This window comes from Hyperoodon ampullatus (assembly GCF_949752795.1).
Source record: "Hyperoodon ampullatus genome assembly, chromosome: 7".
NCBI classification, from domain to species: domain Eukaryota; kingdom Metazoa; phylum Chordata; class Mammalia; order Artiodactyla; family Ziphiidae; genus Hyperoodon; species Hyperoodon ampullatus.
In genome coordinates, this window is record NC_136920.1 from 60,820,319 (window position 1) to 60,840,167 (window position 19,849).

A 19,849-nucleotide genomic window follows, 5' to 3' on the forward strand; every position below is an offset into this window, starting at 1 on the left:
CAAGTGTAACAAATGTTTAACAGTGATTCTCTCTGGGCACTTCTGAATTTTTTATAACAAACATGTATAACATTTGTAATGAGAGCAAAAACAGAACGATGGGCTTCCCTGGTGGCGCAGTGGTTGAGAGTCCACCTGCCGATGCAGGGGACGTTAGTTCGTGCCCCGGTCCGGGAAGATCCCACATGCCGCGGGGCGGCTGGGCCCGTGAGCCATGGCCACTGAACCTGCGCATCCAGAGCCTGTGCTCCACAACGGGAGAGGTCACAACAGTAAGAGGCCCGCGTACCGCAAAAAAAAAAAAAAAAAGAAAAAAAAGAACGAAACCTCATCCTGTCTCTCGACAGGTCAGCTTTGTCCTCTAAGAATGAGACAGGCCTTCGCCTCTCTTGGTAATTCGATGATACAGATTTTAGAGCTTAGAGGGAGTACTTAGAAGAAGTCCAGCCAACCATTCCGTAAAACTCACAAAAATCTGCTCCACAACATCCCTGACAGGGTTGTCTAGCCCCTGATAAAATAGTTGTAATGGGAAGAGCATTCCCTTCTAAAACAGTTAATTCCACTGTGGAACAGCCCTCACTGTTGAAAATTTTTTTATAATACTTAGCCAAAATCTGCATTCTTAAAACTCTCATTCCTTAGCTTTAATTTGGGCCTTTGGAGTTAAACAGAATAAGAGTAATGAAAAACTATTTTAAAGTTTGAAGAGACATTAGCAATCATCTAGTCTTAAACCCTCACTTTAAAGATGAAATGTGAGAATGAGGCGAGGCTAAGAGGGAATAAGTAATTTGCCCAAGGTCCATTGCTAATTAGCAGTGATGCTAGAAATAGATCTTAGATCAAGTGACTCCCACTTCAAGGCTTTTTATACTACACCAAAATTCCATTCCTCAAAAAACAGAAAGGAAGGTAACACTTCCTAACTCATCTATGAGGCCCCATTATCCTGATACCAAAGCAAGATAAATACATGACAAGAAAAGTACAAACCAACCTCTGTTATGAATGCAGAGGCAAAAATCCTCAACAAAATACTAGCAAACGAATCTAGCAGCATATTAAAAGGATTACACACTGCGACCACATAAGATTTATCCCAGGGATGCACCACATGATCACCTCAATTGATGTAGAAAAAGCATTTGAGAAATTCAACACCCATTCAATGATAAACACACAAACTAGGAATAGAAGGGAATTTCCTCAACATGATAAAGGGCATTTATGAAATATCCACAGGTAACATACTTAAAGATTAAAGACTGAAAGCTTCTCCCCTAAGATCAGGAAAAAGACAAGGATGCTCATCTCACTACTATTATTTAACATTGTACTGGAAGTTTTAGCCAGAACAATTATGCAAGAAAAGGAAATAAAAGGCATCCAATCTGAAAAAAAGAAGCAAAACAGAGGACATAATTTATATAAAGAAAATCCTAAAGAATCTACACAAAAAACTATTGGTTAATAAACAAATTCAGCAAAGTTGCAAAACACAAAATCAATACACAAAAATCAGTTTTATCTCTATATATTAACAATGAACAATCCAAAAAGGAAATTAAGAAAATAATTCCATTCACAATAACATCAAAAAGAATAAAATACTGGGGAATAAATTTGACCAAGGAGGTATGGCTTGTACATTGGAAACTACAAAATATTAATGAAAGAAATTAAAGAAGACTGAATAAATGAAAAGATAATTAATGCTCATGAAAGTTCATGGAATGCGAAGATTGATATTGCTAACATGGTAATACTCCCTCAAATGATCTACAGATTCAAAGCAATCCTTATCAAAATCACAACTGCCTTTTTTTGCAGAAATGGAAAAACTGATCTTAAAATTAATATGGAATTGCAAGGGATCTAGAATAGTCAAAGCAATCTTGAAAAGGAACAAGTATGGAGGATTCATGCTTCCTAATTTCAGAACTTACTACATTGCTATGGTAATCAAAAGTGTGATACTGGCATTAGTATAGATCTATAGTTCAATGGAATATAACTGAAAGTACAAAAATAAGTGCATACATCTATGGTCAATTGATTTTTGACAAGAGTGCTAATAAGACCATTAAATGGAGGAAGAAGTCTCTTCAATAAATGGTGTTAGGACAACTGGATATCCACACGCAAAAAAATAAAGTTAGATCCTTATCTCATACCACTTACAAAAAATTAACTCCAAATGGATCAAAGACCTAAATCCTAAGAGCTTAAAGTATAAAATGCTTCAAAGAAACACAGGGGTAAATCTTAATAATCTTGGAGTTGTCAATGGATTCTTAGATATGACATTAAAAGCAGAAGCAACAAAAGAAAAAAATAGGTTTAACGGTACAAACTTGCAACTAGTAGTAAATAAGCCATAGTAGTAAATAAGCCATAGAGATCTAATGCACAGAATAATGAATATGGACAATGATATTGAACTTTAATGATCAAACTTGCTAACAGACTAGAACTTAGTTATTCCAACCACACTAAAAAGAAAGAATAATTATGTAATGTGATAGAGGTACTAAATATCACTACAATGGCAATCATGCGATAATATATAAATGTAGCAAATTAACGTTACACATCTTAAATTTACACAACGTTATATGTTAAATATATTCCAAAAAAATTGGATTCATCAAACTTAAAAATGTTTATGCATGAAAGGATACTATCAAGAAAGTGAAAAGGCAACCCACAGAATGGGAGAAAATATTCGTAAATCATTATCTAATGATGGTGTAGTATCCAGACTATATAAAGAACTTCTACAATTCAACAACAAAAAGTCAAAAATCTGGGAGTTCCCTGGCAATCCAGTGGTTAGGATTTGGCACTTCCACTGTCGTGGCCCAGGTTCAATCTCTAGTCAGGGAACTAAGATCCCGAAAGCTGCACAGAACATCCAAAAAAAAAAAAAAGAGACAAAAATCCAATTAAAAAATGGGTAAAGAACTTGAATAGACATTTCTCCAAAAAAGATATACAAATAGCCAATAAAAACATCAAAAGAGGACTTCCTGACGGTCCAGTGGTAAGACTCCATGCTTCCATTGCAGGGGGTATGGGTTCAATCCCTGTCAGGGAGCTAAGATCCCACATGCTGCAGTGTGGCCAAAAATAACAACAACAACAAACCACCACCAACAAAAAAAAACCCAAAACATCAAAAGATGCTCAACACCATTAGGGAAATACAAATCAAACCACAATGAAATCCCACTTTATGCTCACTAGGGTGGCTATAATACAAAAAAAAAAGGAAGGAAGGAAGGAAAAGAAAAAGAAAAATAACAAGTGTTGGCGAGAATGTGGAGAAATTGGAACCCAACATATTGTGAGTTAGAATGTAAAATCCTGCAGCTGCTATAGAAAACCATTTGGCAGCTCCTCAAAAAGTTAATCACAGAGTTACATATGACTCAGCAAATCCACTCCAGGACATACCCAAGAACTGAAAATAGGTGTTCAAATAAAAACTTACAATGAATGTTCATAGCAACACTATTCAAAATAGCCCAAGGCTTCCCTGGTGGCACAGTGGTTAAGAATCCACCTGCCAATGCAGGGGACACGGGTTCTATCCCTGGACCGGGAAGATCCCACATGCCACGGAGCAACTAAGCCTGTGCGCCACAACTACTGAGCCTGCGCTCTAGGGCCCGCAAGCCACAACTACTGAGCCCATGTGCCACAACTACTGAAGCCCGCGTGCCCTGGAGCCCGTGCTCTGCAACAAGAGAAGCCACTGCACTGAGAAGCCTGTACACTGCAACAAAGAGTAGGCCCCGCTCACCGCAACTAGAGAAAGCCGCACGCAGCAACAAAGACCCAATGCAGCCAAAAATAAATAAAATTAATTAATAAATAAAAAACAAAACAAAACAAAATAGCCCAAAGGTGGAAACAACTCAAGTGTCCATCAACTAATGAATGGATAAACAAAATGTAGCATATCCACACAATGGAATATTACACAACCATAAAAGGAATGAAATACTGGTAGATACTACAATATGAAAGAACTTTGGAAACATTATGCTAAGTGAAAGAAGCAAAGCACAAAAGGCCACATATTATATGATTCTATTTATATGAATATAAAGAATAGGCAAATACATAGAAAGCAGATTAGTGGTTGCCAGGGTGTGCTGGGAGGGGGAAATGGGAAGTGATTGCTTAATAGGTATGGGGTTTCCTTTGGCATAACAAAAACATTCTAGAACTAAATAGTGGCCATGGTTGCACAACAACGTGGATGTGCTAAAAGCCAGTGAATTATACACTTTAAAACAGTTAAAACTGTGAATTTTGTTATGTGAAATTGTCCTCAATAAAAATAAAATCTATTCCACTTCCACATAAAATAGTACCTGAAGATATTTTTATGTCTTGAGACTTTTCTCTTAGGAGTAGGAGGAACAAGGTCACTAACGCTAGCTTTAGAGTTTACAAAACACTTTGCCATGCAATTTTATATAATCTTCACAACCCAGGAGATAGATATTATCACCCCAATTTAGAGATAAGAAGAACTGAGGCTCAGAGAGGTATAAAGTCATATAGCCAGGAAGCATGAGAGCTGACTAATCAAGCCAGATGGTCTAATTCCACTGTGTTTACTGTTGCAAGGCAAACAGCTCCAACTTCTGATAAGCTTGAAAAAGGACAGGAGATGCCATTATGTACAGGCATCTTAGGCAATTTTTCTTCCTCCAAAGTTAGTACTTTAATCAAAGCAGTAAAAACATTCATTGTACCCAAGTTAATAAAAGTTTTAACAAAAGCAATATAGATCATTATTGTATAAGAGCAGCATAAAGCAGGACACTACAGATTTCTTCTTCCAATTTTCTAAAGATATGAGTTTAAGTTTCTCAGTGTAAGATATGCTATAATGTTAGCATGTCCTCTCACCAATGTAGTTCAGCATAATGTTTACAGGGTGTGGCAATAAAGTAATGAGAAGACTGTGCGTATTCCTTACAACAACTGGCCTCATTAAGTCACAATCACATTCCTATTAAAGATTAATGAATGGGGCTTCCCTGGTGGCGCAGTGGTTGAGAGTCCGCCTGCCGATGCAGGGAACATGGGTTCATGCCCCAGTCCGGGAAGAGCCCACATGCCGTGGAGCGGCTAGGCCCGTGAGCCATGGCCGCTGAGCCTGCGTGTCCGGAGCCTGTGCTCCACAACGGGAGAAGCCACAACAGTGAGAGGCCCGTGTACCACAAAAAAAAAAAAAAAAAAAGATTAATGAATGAATGACACATCAGTGGTTTTCTAACACTCTGATGTGTCCTATAGATGTTCCTGAGAAAGCGGAGGGGTCAGGGTTACCAGCCCAAGAAGAGCATCCTCTTATTTTCTACACTGGGTTTTTCCTTAAGATACTGTTTGAAGAAAGGACTCCACAGCCTTTTTAAAAAGTACATACTGAAAACCACTGCAGTACATTATGCATCCTCACTTCTTCAGAGGTTTTCAGAAATCTCTGCAGATTAGCCAACAACATATAATTATTTCTAAATTCAAGCATAGAAATTCCAAGGGGGCTCTCTACATTTGGTTTATGATTTTTTGTATTTCCCAGGCTCAATTAAACCATCCTGATAAATCCCCATTTTATAGAGCAGGTACTATAAGCACACACTGAAAAAACAAGTGACTTATCTCAGATGGCAGGGTGAAGCACAAGCAGGGTCCAGATATGAAGCCCCACCCCAGATGGCTCAGCCTGCTGGATGGTGCCTAGTTCAAAAAGCCGTGGTGCCATGTGGTCATTCCATGCACTATGACCTGATGGTACAGATGTCTCTACTTGCGGTGCATGACAACACATGAGGTGGCTATAGGCCAGTAATGTCTGGAACAAGTGCCAGCTCAAGGGCAAAGATTAGTCTCTCTTCTGCCTATGCTCCATATTATCCCTTGGTTCCCTTGATAGAAAATCCTTTCCAGAAGCACCATATGGTATAGTAGAAATTATGAAATATGAAACAGAAGACTTGGGTTCAAATCCTGGCTCTATTAGTATCCCCTTCATGCCTGAACTCTCTGGGCCTCAGTTTGTTCATAGTACTTATATCATGGGCTATTAGGAGGGTTAAATGAGATAGTGTAGCAGTTCCCATCCTGTGGGCTACAGACCTCTGGGCATCTTTGGCCCTATCACAAGACGTCTGAAAAAGCACATACTAGAGAAAAAGAATCATTTCGGGATTAAGACTAAAAGCCCTGGAGTAAAATTGTCTTGGTTCAAATAATGGTTTTACCAGTGGAGCAAGTTACTTAGCCTTTCTGCCTCAGTTCCTCATCTGTAATTGGAGAAAACAGTATTTATTGGGTTACTGTGAGGATTAAATGAGTTATATATGTAAAGTGCTTAGAACAGTGACTGGCATAGTAAAAATTCAATAAATATTAGCTATTGTTACTACTATATGTGTTTATGTATTCTTTCAAAGTACAACTATTATCACATGGATGTTTGCCAAGTTTTTTATGTTAAAAAAGGGTTATATACTTGAAAAGGTTAAATACTTCTAAGATAATAGTTGTAAAAGAATCCAGTATACTACCTGCCATGTCCTAATCCAGAGTAGCTGCATCTATGATTTCAATGTTTTTTAATTTACTGAAGCTTATTTTGTGGTCCAACATATAGTCTATCCTGGAGAATGGGCCATGTGCACTTGAGAAGAACATGTATTCTGCTGTTGTTGGGTGGAGTATGCTGTATATGTCTGTTACGTCTAATTGGTTTATAATGTTGTTCAAGTCCTCTTTTACCTGTTGATCTACCTGGTTATTCTATCCATTATTGAAAGTGGGGTACTGAACTCTCCAACTATTATTGTAGAACTATCTGTTTCTTCCTTCAATTTTGTCAATTTTTGCTTCACGTATTTGGGGGTTCCTTTGTTAGGTACATATATGTTTATAACTGTTATATCTTCTGGCTGTAATGAACCTTTTATCAATATATAATGTCCTTCTTTATCTCATGTAACCTTTTTTGATTTAAAGGCTATTTTGTCTGACATTTAAGAGCCACCAGCTCTTTCTTGGTTATCATTTGCATGAAATATCTTTTTCCATCCTTTTACTTTTTTTTAAAAAATATTTATTTATTTATTTATCTTTGGCTGTATTGGGTCTTTGTTGCTGTTTGCGGGCTTTCTCTATTTGCAGCGAGCAGGGGCTACTCTTCGTTGTGGTGGCTTCTCTTGTTGCGGAGCATAGGCTCTAGGCGTGCGGGCTTCAGTAGTTGTGGCTCGCGGGCTCAGTAGTTGGCTCGCAGGCTCTAGAGCGCAGGCTCAGTAGTTGGGGCGCATGGGGTTAGTGGGATCTTCCCAGACCAGGGATCAAACCCATGTCCCCTGCATTGGCAGGCAGATTCTTAACCACTGCGCCACCAGCGAAGCCACATCCTTTTACTTTTGTCTCATTTCTCTATATCTAAAGTGAGTATCTTATAGACAGTATAAACATGGATAATGTGTTTTTTTAAATCAATCTAACAATCTCTGCTTTTTAATAGGAGAATTTAATCCATTTACATTTAAAGTAATTACTAATAAGGAAGGATTTACTTCTGCCATTTAGCTATATGTTTTCTGTACATTTTATACGTTTTTGTTCCTTATTTCCTCTATAACTGCCTTCTTAGGTCTCTCTAACTCTGACCCTGCCTTCTTACCACCTACTACATTGCCTCCTCTTTATTACTGCATTTTCAAAATATTAATCTAAAGATTCATTGGAGTCTTGGTCTTCCCAATCAAGTGATCATCTCTCCCTCTATCTGAATAGTTCCTAATGAACAGCTCCTTCATGAATCTATCCCAAAATGTTAAAAGGGAGGATCTACCTTTTCTGGCCATGAAAGTACATTCAGGTTCTTTCCCAGTTTTCACAATCTGAATCACCTGTCCCTTAAACACACACCCAACATACACTATTCACCATTCACACATACAGCTTAATATTATTATCTATTCCTTGCCTACATGTGGCCTGGGTTAGGCTGGACCCTAGAATACTTAAGAAGGATCTCTTGATGACTGGCAAACAAAAAAATGAGCAAAGTGGCTTACATTGTAGGAGCGGGGGTGCCTCTGTTTCCACTGTACCAGGAGCAGCTGGGCCACCACCAAGGTAGCGATGAGGATGAGGACCATTTCAGCATGCATGGCTTCATGGCCGCGGTGCTTGGCATGCATGCGTGCGTGCTCGACCCTGAAAGCCAAACAGATGGGGTGAGCTAGGTCAGGGATGGTGTGGCGGTAAAGGAGCAGTGCTTTCCAAGGATATCTCACTGGTCCATAGCGTAGAACACACTCTGGTACTGTACGAAATAGGGGCTAGAAACACACATGCCCTAGAGGACAGGCATTTTGGGATAGAACAGGGGTTCTATGGGCCCTAGTCACCAAGGTTAAGTATTGGGGTTAAAGGTGGGTGGTCTGCTGCCCGCCCCCAATGTTAAAAACAGCTGATACCTTTCCATTTCAGTCCTATTTCAACCTGTCACTGGAAGAAGAAAGTAACCCAGAGAGGTCACAGCCATAAAGGCTCATACTCTTATTCAATGATATTTATGATACCAATAAAGGAGTAATATTGCAAATATGTGCTAACTTCAGGGTTAAAGTCTTGCTTTATTTGTCCTACCCTCTCTGCCAGGGCCAGAGATCCTAAAGACTAAAGCCTGAAAAATCTGAACTTCAGTAGTGCTTCAATTTTACATTATTCCAACAGTGACTTCATTATCAGTATCCACAGGTAAACAGACTCTTCAAGGGCTCAAGGAGAGTACAACTGGAAACTCTTATTTAATCTAAGAGTTTAAATGCTGGCATTCTCTGGTCCCGAGGATTGGCAGCAAGTGATTCCCTTGGCCAGTATAGGCAAAAAGCTTCCTCTGAGAACAGGAAAGAAAAGTCACTCCTTCAGCCAAGGGAGAGGAATAAAGAAGGAATTAGGAAGCTAAATACAAATGTAACCTGTAGTCAGGAGCTTTTGTGCAAGTTCTCCATACCCAGGGGTATTAGGGAGAAAGGGAAAGGACAACATAAATGGTATCTTCATGGAATTCCCAAGGGCAATGAGAGACTAAGCAAGAAGAACCCAGTGGGATGCATTATGGATAGACAAATCATAAAATATAGCAAAAAGTTAGTTGTAGAATCTAGGTGGTGGGTACAAGGGTGTTCACTGTACAATTCTTTCAACTTTTCTGTATATTTGAGATTTTTCATAATAAAATGTTAGGAGGGGGGAAACTTGGTGGGCAGCCAAATGTCAGTCAGCCTGGCAGTCACAGCGCCTAAGGGTTCATCTTACATAAAACTTTATCCTAGGGCTTCCCTGGTGGCGCAGTGGTTGAGAGTCCGCCTGCCGATGCAGGGGACACGGGTTCGTGTCCCGGTCTGGGAGGATCCCACGTGCCGCGGAGTGGCTGGGTCCGTGAGCCATGGCCACTGAGCCTTGCGCGTCCGGAGCCTGTGCTCCGCAACGGGAGAGGCCGCAGCAGTGAGAGGCCCGCGTACCACAAAAAAAAAAAAAAAAAAAAAACTTTATCCTAGGTGACAGAATCTGACAAAATATAATAGGGGTAGGAGTCAGAAACTTAGGTTCAGACACAACCTGTGTGGCCTTAGCCAAGAAAATTTACATCTCTACATCACAATTTCTTCATCCATCAAAAGGAGTCCTTATCTTTTCTGCCTCCCTCATAGGGTTGTTGTGAGGATAAGCTAAACTAAAAGGGCAAAGGATATTTTAAAATCCAAAGGCTTGTGGGGAGTTATAAAGATAATAAGAGATAAGTTTCTTGTTCTCAAACAGTATATAAATGAATGGATGTATACAACAAGAAATCAAAGAAAGGACTGAGAAAAAACCAGAAGTCACCTAGCTCAAGTTACCACTCAATGCAAAAATTATTTTTGCAATCCTTTGTTTGAATACCTCCACTGGCTGAGAATACATGCCTCTTAAAATAATCTATTCTAGAACCAGCAGTGTCTGACACATTGTAGGAACTCATATGTGCTTATGAAGGAATAAAATTCCAAAGCTTTAAGAAGCAGGAAGCTCTGTGCCTCACAATATACCACGATTATTAACAATGTTTCTGATAATGAGACAAAATTATCTTACTACAGCTTCAATCCTTTGGACCTAATCCAACACTCTGGAACATATCCACTCTCTTTCCCAACGCTGCCCCTTCAAATATTTATCATAATATTATTTAAAAAAACAAAACCAATCCTGTTTCTACCATCATTTTCCTGGGCCCTTTTAGGTTAACAGTTCTAGATCTTTATACACGATGCATATAACATAATGTGAAGACCATTAATCCTGATTGACTTCTTCTAGACATATCTAGCTAAAGATCTTCTTCATATGCAGTGTTTACAACAAAATCAATGTGGACTCAGCAAAGCTGAACACAGTAGCACTGTCACTTCCCTTAAGGCAGATGGTATATTTTCAATGAACATCTTCTCAAACTGTAAAATATTTTGGTAGCTCAGGTACACAACTGGTGCATATTAAGCTTAAAGTCACCTAAAATCTTGCTGGGCCTGTCATATGAGTTGATAACTTTGCCATTCTACATTTTTTATAATCAACAGTTTTCATCTAAACGAGGTGTTTTTTTCTCACTATTAAACCTTTACTTGGTTGATTTCAGCTCACTGGTCAGTTACCTTATAAAGTTTGTGGGGCAAGCACTTTTGAAACTCCTCTACCAATGAGAAATAATGACAATAAAATATTTGTTGACTCACTCTGGTTACAAAGCAAGTTAGTAGCAGAGTTGAGATCAGAAGACACACCTCCCATTTTCTCAAACAGAGCTCTCTGCCCTGTTTCATGGATAATGATGATGTTAATGATGATAATCATCCTTAAAGCAGGTAACACTTACTGAAAGTTTACCACATGCCAGGCACTGTTCTAAGAATTTCACACATGTTAATCTTCACAACAACTGTTATGATCCTCATTTTACAAATTGGGAAAACTAAGGTAGTGTGAAGTTAAGTAACTTGCCCAAGATCACATTGCTAGGAAATGGCAGAACTAGTATTCAAAACCCAGATGGATGGTTTGGTGCAATAATCTATTTATTCCCAAGGACTGAGGGAGCTACCCAGGAGTGACCCAAGTACTGGGAAAGATCTCAAATGACCTGTCCTACTGGTCATAGGTCACTGCCTGCCACAGAAAAGGAAGCAAAAAGGGTAGATATACAACTCTATTAGTAGGATTAATCTATAGTTCCCACCATGAGGGGCCCACACTGTCACACTTACCTCCATTGCTCCTCTGGAGAGAGCTCTGACATATCAACCTGTAGAAAGACACCACCATAAAAATCCATTACTGTCTTAGAACTGTCCCTGCCCAACATACAATGATCACACACTGCTAGAGCTAAAAGTATGAATTAGGATTTGTGGGACATGAAGCTAGATAAAATATTCTGTCACATAATACCATTTGACTCTAAACGGCCCCATTAGACTAGGGTGAACTAAGCTTAAGTTTGCGCCCAGCGCCTTGTTTGCTTCACCCTGGTCCAAGTCCTTGCTCTGCTATTAAGTAGCAGTGTAATATACATGGAATCTAAAAACAAACAAACAAACAAAAATGGTTCTGAAGAACCTATGGCAGGACAGGAATAAAGATGCAGACGTAGAGAATGGACTTGAGGACACGGGGAGGGGGAAGGGTAAGCTGGGAAGAAGAGAGAGAGTGGCATGGACATATATACACTACCTAATGTAAAACAGATAGCTAGTGGGAAGCAGCCGCCTAGCACAGGAAGATCAGCTCAGTGCTTTGTGACCACCTAGAGGGGTGGGATAGGGAGGATGGGAGGGAGATGCCAGAGGGCGAAGATATGGAGATATATGTATATGTATAGCTGATTCACTTTGTTATAAAGCAGAAACTAACACACCGTTGTAAAGCAATTATACTCCAATAAAGATGTTAAAAAAAAAAAGTAGCAGTGTGGCCTTCCAACCTCAAAGTTCCAGTTCTATTTGTTAGTCTTATCCTTTTAGAGCAGGATTTCTTAAACCTTGGCACTAGTGAGATTCTGGGCTGGTTGATTCTCTAGGTTGTTTTTTTTTTGGGTGGCAGCGGCGGGGGGGGTGGTGGAATCTGTACACTGTAGGATGTTTAGCAGCATCCCTAGCCTCTACCCACTAGATGCCAGCAGCATCTCCACAGATAAAACCAAAAAAGTCTACAGGCATTATCAAATGTCCCTTGGGGGACAAAAATTGTCCCAGCTGCAAAACCACTGCTCTAGAATACTACTAAGTTCTTTGAGATCACAGCTCAAGTCTTCTACTTCCTTGCAGCCATACAGAAGCATACCAAAGCCTCAGTACATAAGTCACTCGATACATTCTTATACTGAACTGAGCTGAAAATGCTCCTTGATATACAGAAGAAAGGCCCTCATAATCACCAAAGGAATCAATCAACAAATATTCCTTTAGTACTTATGAAGTTCAAGGCCCAGTTTCCCACTGTTCCTCTGATAACTTCAGAAAAGTACCTTAAGTAGGATGTTTGAAGTAAAATGGGCAGAACTCCATACTACTACTGAGTAAAACCAGTACATATTTACCATGCATCCTTTATGTGTGTGTACTGGCAATGTCCACCATTGCTTAGAGAGGGCTTTCTGGTTTCTACATGTCCCAGCTGAGGAAGGAAGGAAAGGAAGGGAATGGAAGGGGAGGGAGGGAGGGAGGGAAGGAAGGAAGGAAGGGAGGAAGGGAGGGAGAGAGAGAAGGAGGGAGGGAGGGAGGGAAGGAAAAGAGGAGGGTAGAGGAGGAAAAGAGGGGAGGGGAGAAGAGGGAAAAGAGAGGAGAGGGAAGGAGAGGGGAAGACAGAGGGCAGGGGAGGGGAGGGAAGAAACAATATCCTAAGGCTTCCCCCAGCCAATCAGGGTAATGAAGTCAACCACCCTCCTTGTCCTACTTCACACTGCCTCACAGAATTTATTCCTGTGACCTGACTCAGTCCTTCATCTCCCCAGAAGGACAGAGGTCCCCTCCAAGAGGAGACAAGTAGATGCAGGAAATGGAAAGGCCCAGCTGGGTGGTACCTGAGCAGACAATTAAGGACCACAATCTTATGTTATCTTAGACATGCTTTCCAAGTGACCTAACTGCTTCTTAAATCCAGGGCCAGGACCAGGGTGGTGCAAGCAAGGGACCTAGAGCTCAAAATTTAAGAAGGCACACATTTTCAGGTACTGACACTGCACTTGCATGACCTTGAGAGTGAGTGCCTCCTTCAAGTTTGTGCCCAGTGCCTTGTTTGCTTCACCCTAGTCCAACTCCTGCTTATGTCTATCTTGCTCCCATCTTAGAAGATCCCACACAGCCGAGCAGAATACACTGCTTTTTCGTCTTTCAAGGAGAATAGCAGAGCTGAGTGTATATTAAGCACTCACTGAGTACTTGTGAAATTGAACAGAATTCCCTCCAACAGGGTAATAAGTAAGTATGCTGACAAACCAGCACCCCACCTGGAGATGCTTAAATGGGAGTGTAAACAAACACTTGAAAAATACCTAATAAGCATCTGAGAAAGAAGTATTCATTTTCTGGAGGCACCCAGAAAATCATGTTTAAAAAACTACACATCAAAACAAAACAACACAACACAACTACATGTTCAAAGAAGCAAAGTAAGTCCGTTGAAGAGAAAACAAGGAAGATTCAGAGAACCGGACCAGGCATGGGGACGCCTCTCCATGAGACAGTGGTCAAGCATGCTACTGTCTGTGCCTTTGTTTCTCCCGCTGGAAAATAGAGAATAAGTCTTCTGACTTCATTGTGGGGCTGTGAGGGTAAGTGTATTCCAAGTGACCAAGTGATTTCATTGCCTTTCTTCCTAGGAGAGTGAGTGTACTTTAAAAAGTACTCAGAGAGGCCAAGGAACTGAATGTTGGTGAAGCACAGGGCAGTAATGCTTTCAGAGCTCAGGGAACAGCTCAGAAGGGCAAGCACTAAGGCTGAGACTAGACCTGGTGCTTAGAGGACCATTTAGCACTTCGTGGAGTAGTACGAGCACCAGAGTGGAGTAATGCTGAGTAAAGACATGATTTGGTTTTAATATTTGCATGCTGAACGAAAAGATTTTAAAAATTACATCCAAATCAGTCTTCTAGCTCAGGTGGAAAAACAAGGACAGCTATAAGCTATACCTATAATTAACCTGTACCATCTGGAAATACATCTTTATTTGCTCCCTCATTAATGAGTTTATTCATCTGGGGCCAAGAAGTCAGTCAGTCTAAACGTGACCTGTCCAGAGCTCAGGTAGCTAATTAGGTAGGCTCTCAGGGCAAGATTACTGATTGATGGGCCCATTTCCCACTCCTAAGACCCATACACAGAATGTCTTTTTGCCAACCAATCACTCCCCTCCTAGGATGTTGCAAGGTCTCTAGTCATGTCAATCTACCTAGGTCCAGATTTGAAAGAAGTTAGACCAAAAATGTCAGGCAGAGGGCAAGAGAAAACTTTACAAAAATGGAAAATGATCTGCGGTTGACTGATATTTTCTCAGGTGCGAAAGACTCATGGTCCACCAGTGTAATACCACAAACAGGCCTCCTATCCCCCACAAATACTGATACTCGGTGGTCTCTGAGTCTTTACACTGGCTGGTTACTTTGTCCCTTCAGCCCCTCTCTTCCACCAAACCACATTCTGCCTTCATGCAAAATGCTAGACAAATCCTCCTGGATCCAGAAAGGCTCTTTAGACGGACCCCATTCACTGGAAAAAAAAAAAATCCTTTATTGCCTGATGAGCATGATCCACAGCCCAGAAGCATCAGCACCCTGAGAGCTTAAGAAACAGATGCTTCAGAATCCATCCCAGACCTCCTGAATCAGAATCTGCATTTAATAAGATACCTAGGTAATTCATATGCACATAAAAGCATTGCTATTACAATCACTTTGCTGTACACCTGAAATACAACACTGGTAATCAACTATACTCCAATATAAAATAAAAAGTTAAAAAAATAAAATAAAAGGGTTATCATTAAAAAAAAATTGCTATTGCATTCCAGCACTCACATCCACAATTTGTCCTACAGTCATATACCTCTATACACCTGAATTGTTTTTAACAACAGCTTTACTGAGATCTAATTCACATACCGTAAAATTCACCCATTTAAAATGTACTATTCAGTGCTTTTAGTATATTCAGAGTTGTGCCACCATCACCACTATTTAAATTTAGAACATTTTTACCACCCCAAAAAGAAACCACATATCAGTCAGCCATCACTCTCCAATCTCCCTGCAGCCCAAGGAACCAATGATTTACTTTTTATCTCTATCTACAGATTTGCCTATTCTTGACATTTCATATAAACGAGATCATACAATATGTGGTCTTTTGTGAATGGCTTCTTTCACTTAGCATGTTTTCAGTGTTGCAGCAGGTATTGTAGTTCATTCCTTTCTATTACCAAATAATATCGTATTGTATGGATATACAACATTTTCTTTGTCCATCCGTCAGTTGATGGACGTTTGGGTTGTTTATAGTTTTGAGCTATTACAAATAATGCTGTTACAAACATTCATTTACAAGTTTTCGTGTAGACATGCTTTCATTTCTCTTGAGTATGTATCTAGTAGTGGAACTGTCTGGTCATATGTAACTCTATGCTTAACCTTTTGAGGAACTGCCAAACTGTTTTCCACAGCAGCTGCGCCATTTTACATTCCCACCAGCAGTGTATGAGAGTTCCAATTTCTCCACATCTTCAACAACACTTATTGTCTTTTTGGTAAAAAGCATCCCAATGGGTGTGAAATGGCAGATCAATATGATTTTGAATTTCCCTGATGTATAATGATGTTGAACACCTTTTCATATGCTTATTAGCCATTCACATATCTTCTTTGGAGAAAAGTTTATTCAGATCCTTTGTCCACTTTTAAAAAAGACTTTTTTTTTTTTTTACAGCAGTTTTAGATTCACAATAAAATTGAGTGGAAAGCACAGATTTCCCATATGCACCTTGCTCCCAAATATGCATAGCCTCCCTCATTACCGACATCCCCATCAGAGCAGTACCTTTGTTCTAACTGAAGAACCTACATTGACATACCATCACCCAAAGTCCATAGTTTACCTGAGAGTTCACTATTGATGTACAATCTATGGATTTGGACAAACATATAATGTCCTCATGGACACATATCCATCATTAGAGTATCATACAGAGTAGTTTCACTGACTTAAGAATTCTCTGTGCCCTGCTTATTCATCTCTCCATCCCCCCAATCCATAGCAACCACTGATCTTTTTACTGTCTCCACAGTATTGCCTCTTCCAGAACGTCATATAGTTGAAATCATATAGTATGTAGCCTTTTCATATTGGCTTCTTTCACTTAGTAATATGCATTTAATATTCCTCCATCTCTTTTTATGGCTTGATAGCTCACTTCTTTTTAGTACTGAATAATATTCCATTCTCTGGATGTACCACAGTTTATTTATCCATTCACCTACTGAAAGGCATCTTGGTGGCTTCCAAATTTTGGCAATTATGAATAAAGCTGCTATAAACATCTGTGTGCAGGTTTCTGTGTGGACATAAGAGCTCCTCTGGGGAAATATTAAGGAGCACAATTGCTGGATTTGGTAACAGTATGTTTAGTTTTGCAAGAAACCACCAAACTATCTTCCAAAGTGGTTGTATTATTTTGCATTCCACCAGCAATGAATGAGAGTTCTTGTTGCTCCACATCCTTGGTAGCATTTGGTATTGTCAGTGTCTCAGATTTTGATCATTCTAATAGGTGTGTAGTGGTATCTCATTTTAATTTGAATTTCCCTGACTATGTATGATGTGGGGCATCTTTCCATATACTTATATGCCATCTATATATCTTCTTTGGTGGACAATATGTTAAGGTCTCTAGCCCACTTTTTTCCCATATATATATATATATTTATGTATGGCTGGGTTGGGTCTTCGTTGCTGCATGCGGGCTTTCTCTAGTTGTGGTGAGCAGGGGCTACTCTTCGTTGCAGTGTGTGGGCTTCCAACTGCAGTGGCTTCTCTTGTTGTGGACCATGGGCTCTAGGTGTGCAGGCTTCAGTAGTTGTGGCTCTTGGGCTCTAGAGGACAGGCTCAGTAGCTGTGGTGCATGGGCTTAGTTCCTCCACGGCATGTGAGATCTTCCCAGACCAGGGATCGAACCCATGTCCCCTGCATTGGCACATGGATTCTTAACCATTGCGCCACCAGGCAAGTCCCTCTAGCCCACTTTTAATCAGGTTGTTTTCTTATTACTGAGTTTAAAGAGTTCTTTGTATATTTTGGATAACAATCCTTTATCTGATAGGTCTTTTGCAAATACATTCTTCCAGTTTGTGGCTTGTGCTTTCATTCTCCTGACAGTTTCTTTTGCAGAGCCTAAATTTTTAATTTTAATTAAAGTCTAGCTTATCAATTCTTTCTTTCAGGGATCATGCCTTTGATGTTGTATCTAAAAAGTCATTGCCAAACCCAAGGTCACCTAGATTTTCTCCTATGTTATCTTCTAAGAGTTTTACAGTTTTGCTTTGTGATCTCATTGAGGTTTGTGGTCCATTTTAAGTTACCTTTTGTGAGGGGTATAAAGCCTGTGTCTAGAAACTTTTTTTTTTTTTTTATTTGTGGATGTCTGATTGCTCTAGCACCATTTGTTGACAGAATCTCTTTGCTCCATTGTATTGCCTTTACCCCTTTGTCAAAGATCAATTGATAAATTTACGTAGGTCTATCTCTGAGCTCTGCATTCTGTTCCACTGATCTATTTGTCTATTCTTTCACCAGTACCAGTGTCTTGATTACTATAACTTTACAGTAAGTTTTGAAGTTGGGTAAGTAGTCCTCCAATTTTATTCTTCTCCTTCAATACTGTATTAGCTATTCTAGGTATTTTGCTTCCCCATATAAACTTTAGAATCAGTTTATTGATATCTATAAAATACCTTGCTGGGATTTTGATTGGGATTGCAATGAATCTACAGATCAAGTTGGGAAGAACTGACATCTTGACAACATTGAGTCTTCCTTTACACGGACATGGAGTATCTCTCCATTTAGTTCTTCTTTGATATCTTTCATCAGTTTTACAGTTTTCCTCATATAGATCTTGTACATATTTTGCTATGTTTATATCTACATATGTTATTTTTATTGGTGCTAAAGTAAATGGTATTGTGGGGTTTCTTAAAAGATTTTTTTTGACGTGGACCATTTTTAAAGTCGTTACTGAATTTGTTGCAATACTGCTTCTGTTTTATGTTTTGGGTTTTTGGCTGCGAGTCACGGAGGACCTCAGCTCCCCGACCAGGGATCAAACCCATACCCGCTGCATTGGAAGGTGAACTCTAACGACCGGACCACCAGGGAAGTCCCTGGTATTGTACTTTTAACTGCAAATTCCATTTGTTCATTCTTGGTATACAGGAAAGCAGTTGACTTTTGTATATTAACTGCGTATCCTGCAACCCTGCTATAATAGCTTATTAGTACTAGGAGGTTTTTGGTTGATCCTTTCTATAGATGACCATTTCATCTGTGAACAAAATGGTTTTATTTCTTCCTTTCAAATCTATATTCATTTTATTTCCTTTTCTTGCCTTATTGTGTTAGCTAGGACTTCCAGTATGATGTTGAAAAGCAGTGGTCAGAGGGAACAACCTTGCCTTGTTCCTCATCTTAGTGGAAAACTTCGTGCTTCTCACCAGGTAAGTATGTTAGCTGTAAGTTTTGGGTAGATATGCTTTATCAAGTTGAGGAAGTTCCCCTATATTCCTAGTTTAATGAGAAATTTTTATCTTGAATGGGTGTTGGATTTTGTCAAATGATTTTTCTGCATATATAGATATGTTCATGTAATTTTTCTTCTTTAACCTGTTGATGTGATAGATTACATTAATTAATTTTTCAAATATCGAACCAGGTTTGCATACCTAGGATAAATTCCACCTGGTCATGGTGTATGATCCTTTTTATACACTGCTGATTTCAATTTGTTAATGTTTTGTTAATGATTTTTACATCTATGTTCATGAGAGACATTGGTCTATAGTTGTCTTATAATATCTTTGTCTGGTTTTGGTATTAGGGTAATGCTGACCTCATAGAATGAGTTAGGAAGTATTCACTCTGCTTCTGTCTTCTGAAAGAGACTGTAGAGAATTGGTATAATTTCTTCCTTAAATGTTTGGTAGAATTCACCAGTGAACCCCATCTGGGCCTGGTAATTTCTGCTTTGGAAGGTTATTAATTATTCAATGAATTTCTTTAATAGATATAGGCCAATTCTGATTGTCTGTCTTCTTGTGTAAGTTTTGACCGATTGCGTCTTTGAAGGAATTGGTCCATTTCATCTAGGTTATCAAATTTGTGGTCACAGAGTTGCTCATAGTATTCCTTTATTATCCCTTTAGTGTCCATTGGCTCTGTAGTGATGTCCCCTCTTTCATTTCTGATGTTAGGAATTTGTATCCTCTCTCTTTTTTTTCTTAGTTAGCCTGGCTACAGGTTTATCAACTTTCTTAATCTTTTCAAAGAACCAACTTTTGATTTTGTTGATTTTTTCTAGATTTCCTGTTTTCAATTTCATTGATTTCTGCTCTAATTTTTATTATTTCTTTTCTTCTGCTTATCTTGGATTTAATTTGCTCTTTTTCTAGTTTCCAAAGGTGGAAGTTTGGATGACTGATTTTAGATCTTTCCTTTTTTTCTAATAT

The 19,849-nt window shown here is 39.3% G+C and overlaps 1 protein-coding gene across 2 annotated transcripts in view; it reads right to left on the reverse strand.

Moving 5' to 3' along the window:
• Positions 1–19,849, reverse strand: part of RNF121 (ring finger protein 121) — a gene marked incomplete at its 5' end in the record, with an annotated part of 83,390 nt that overhangs the window by 35,835 nt on the left and 27,706 nt on the right. For both annotated transcript variants that reach the window (XM_079709495.1, XM_079709494.1), the window contains 2 exons: positions 8,112–8,253; positions 11,349–11,386. In XM_079709495.1, coding sequence (XP_079565621.1) covers positions 8,112–8,253; positions 11,349–11,386 — 180 coding nt within the window. The remainder of the gene's footprint in view (positions 1–8,111; positions 8,254–11,348; positions 11,387–19,849) is intronic.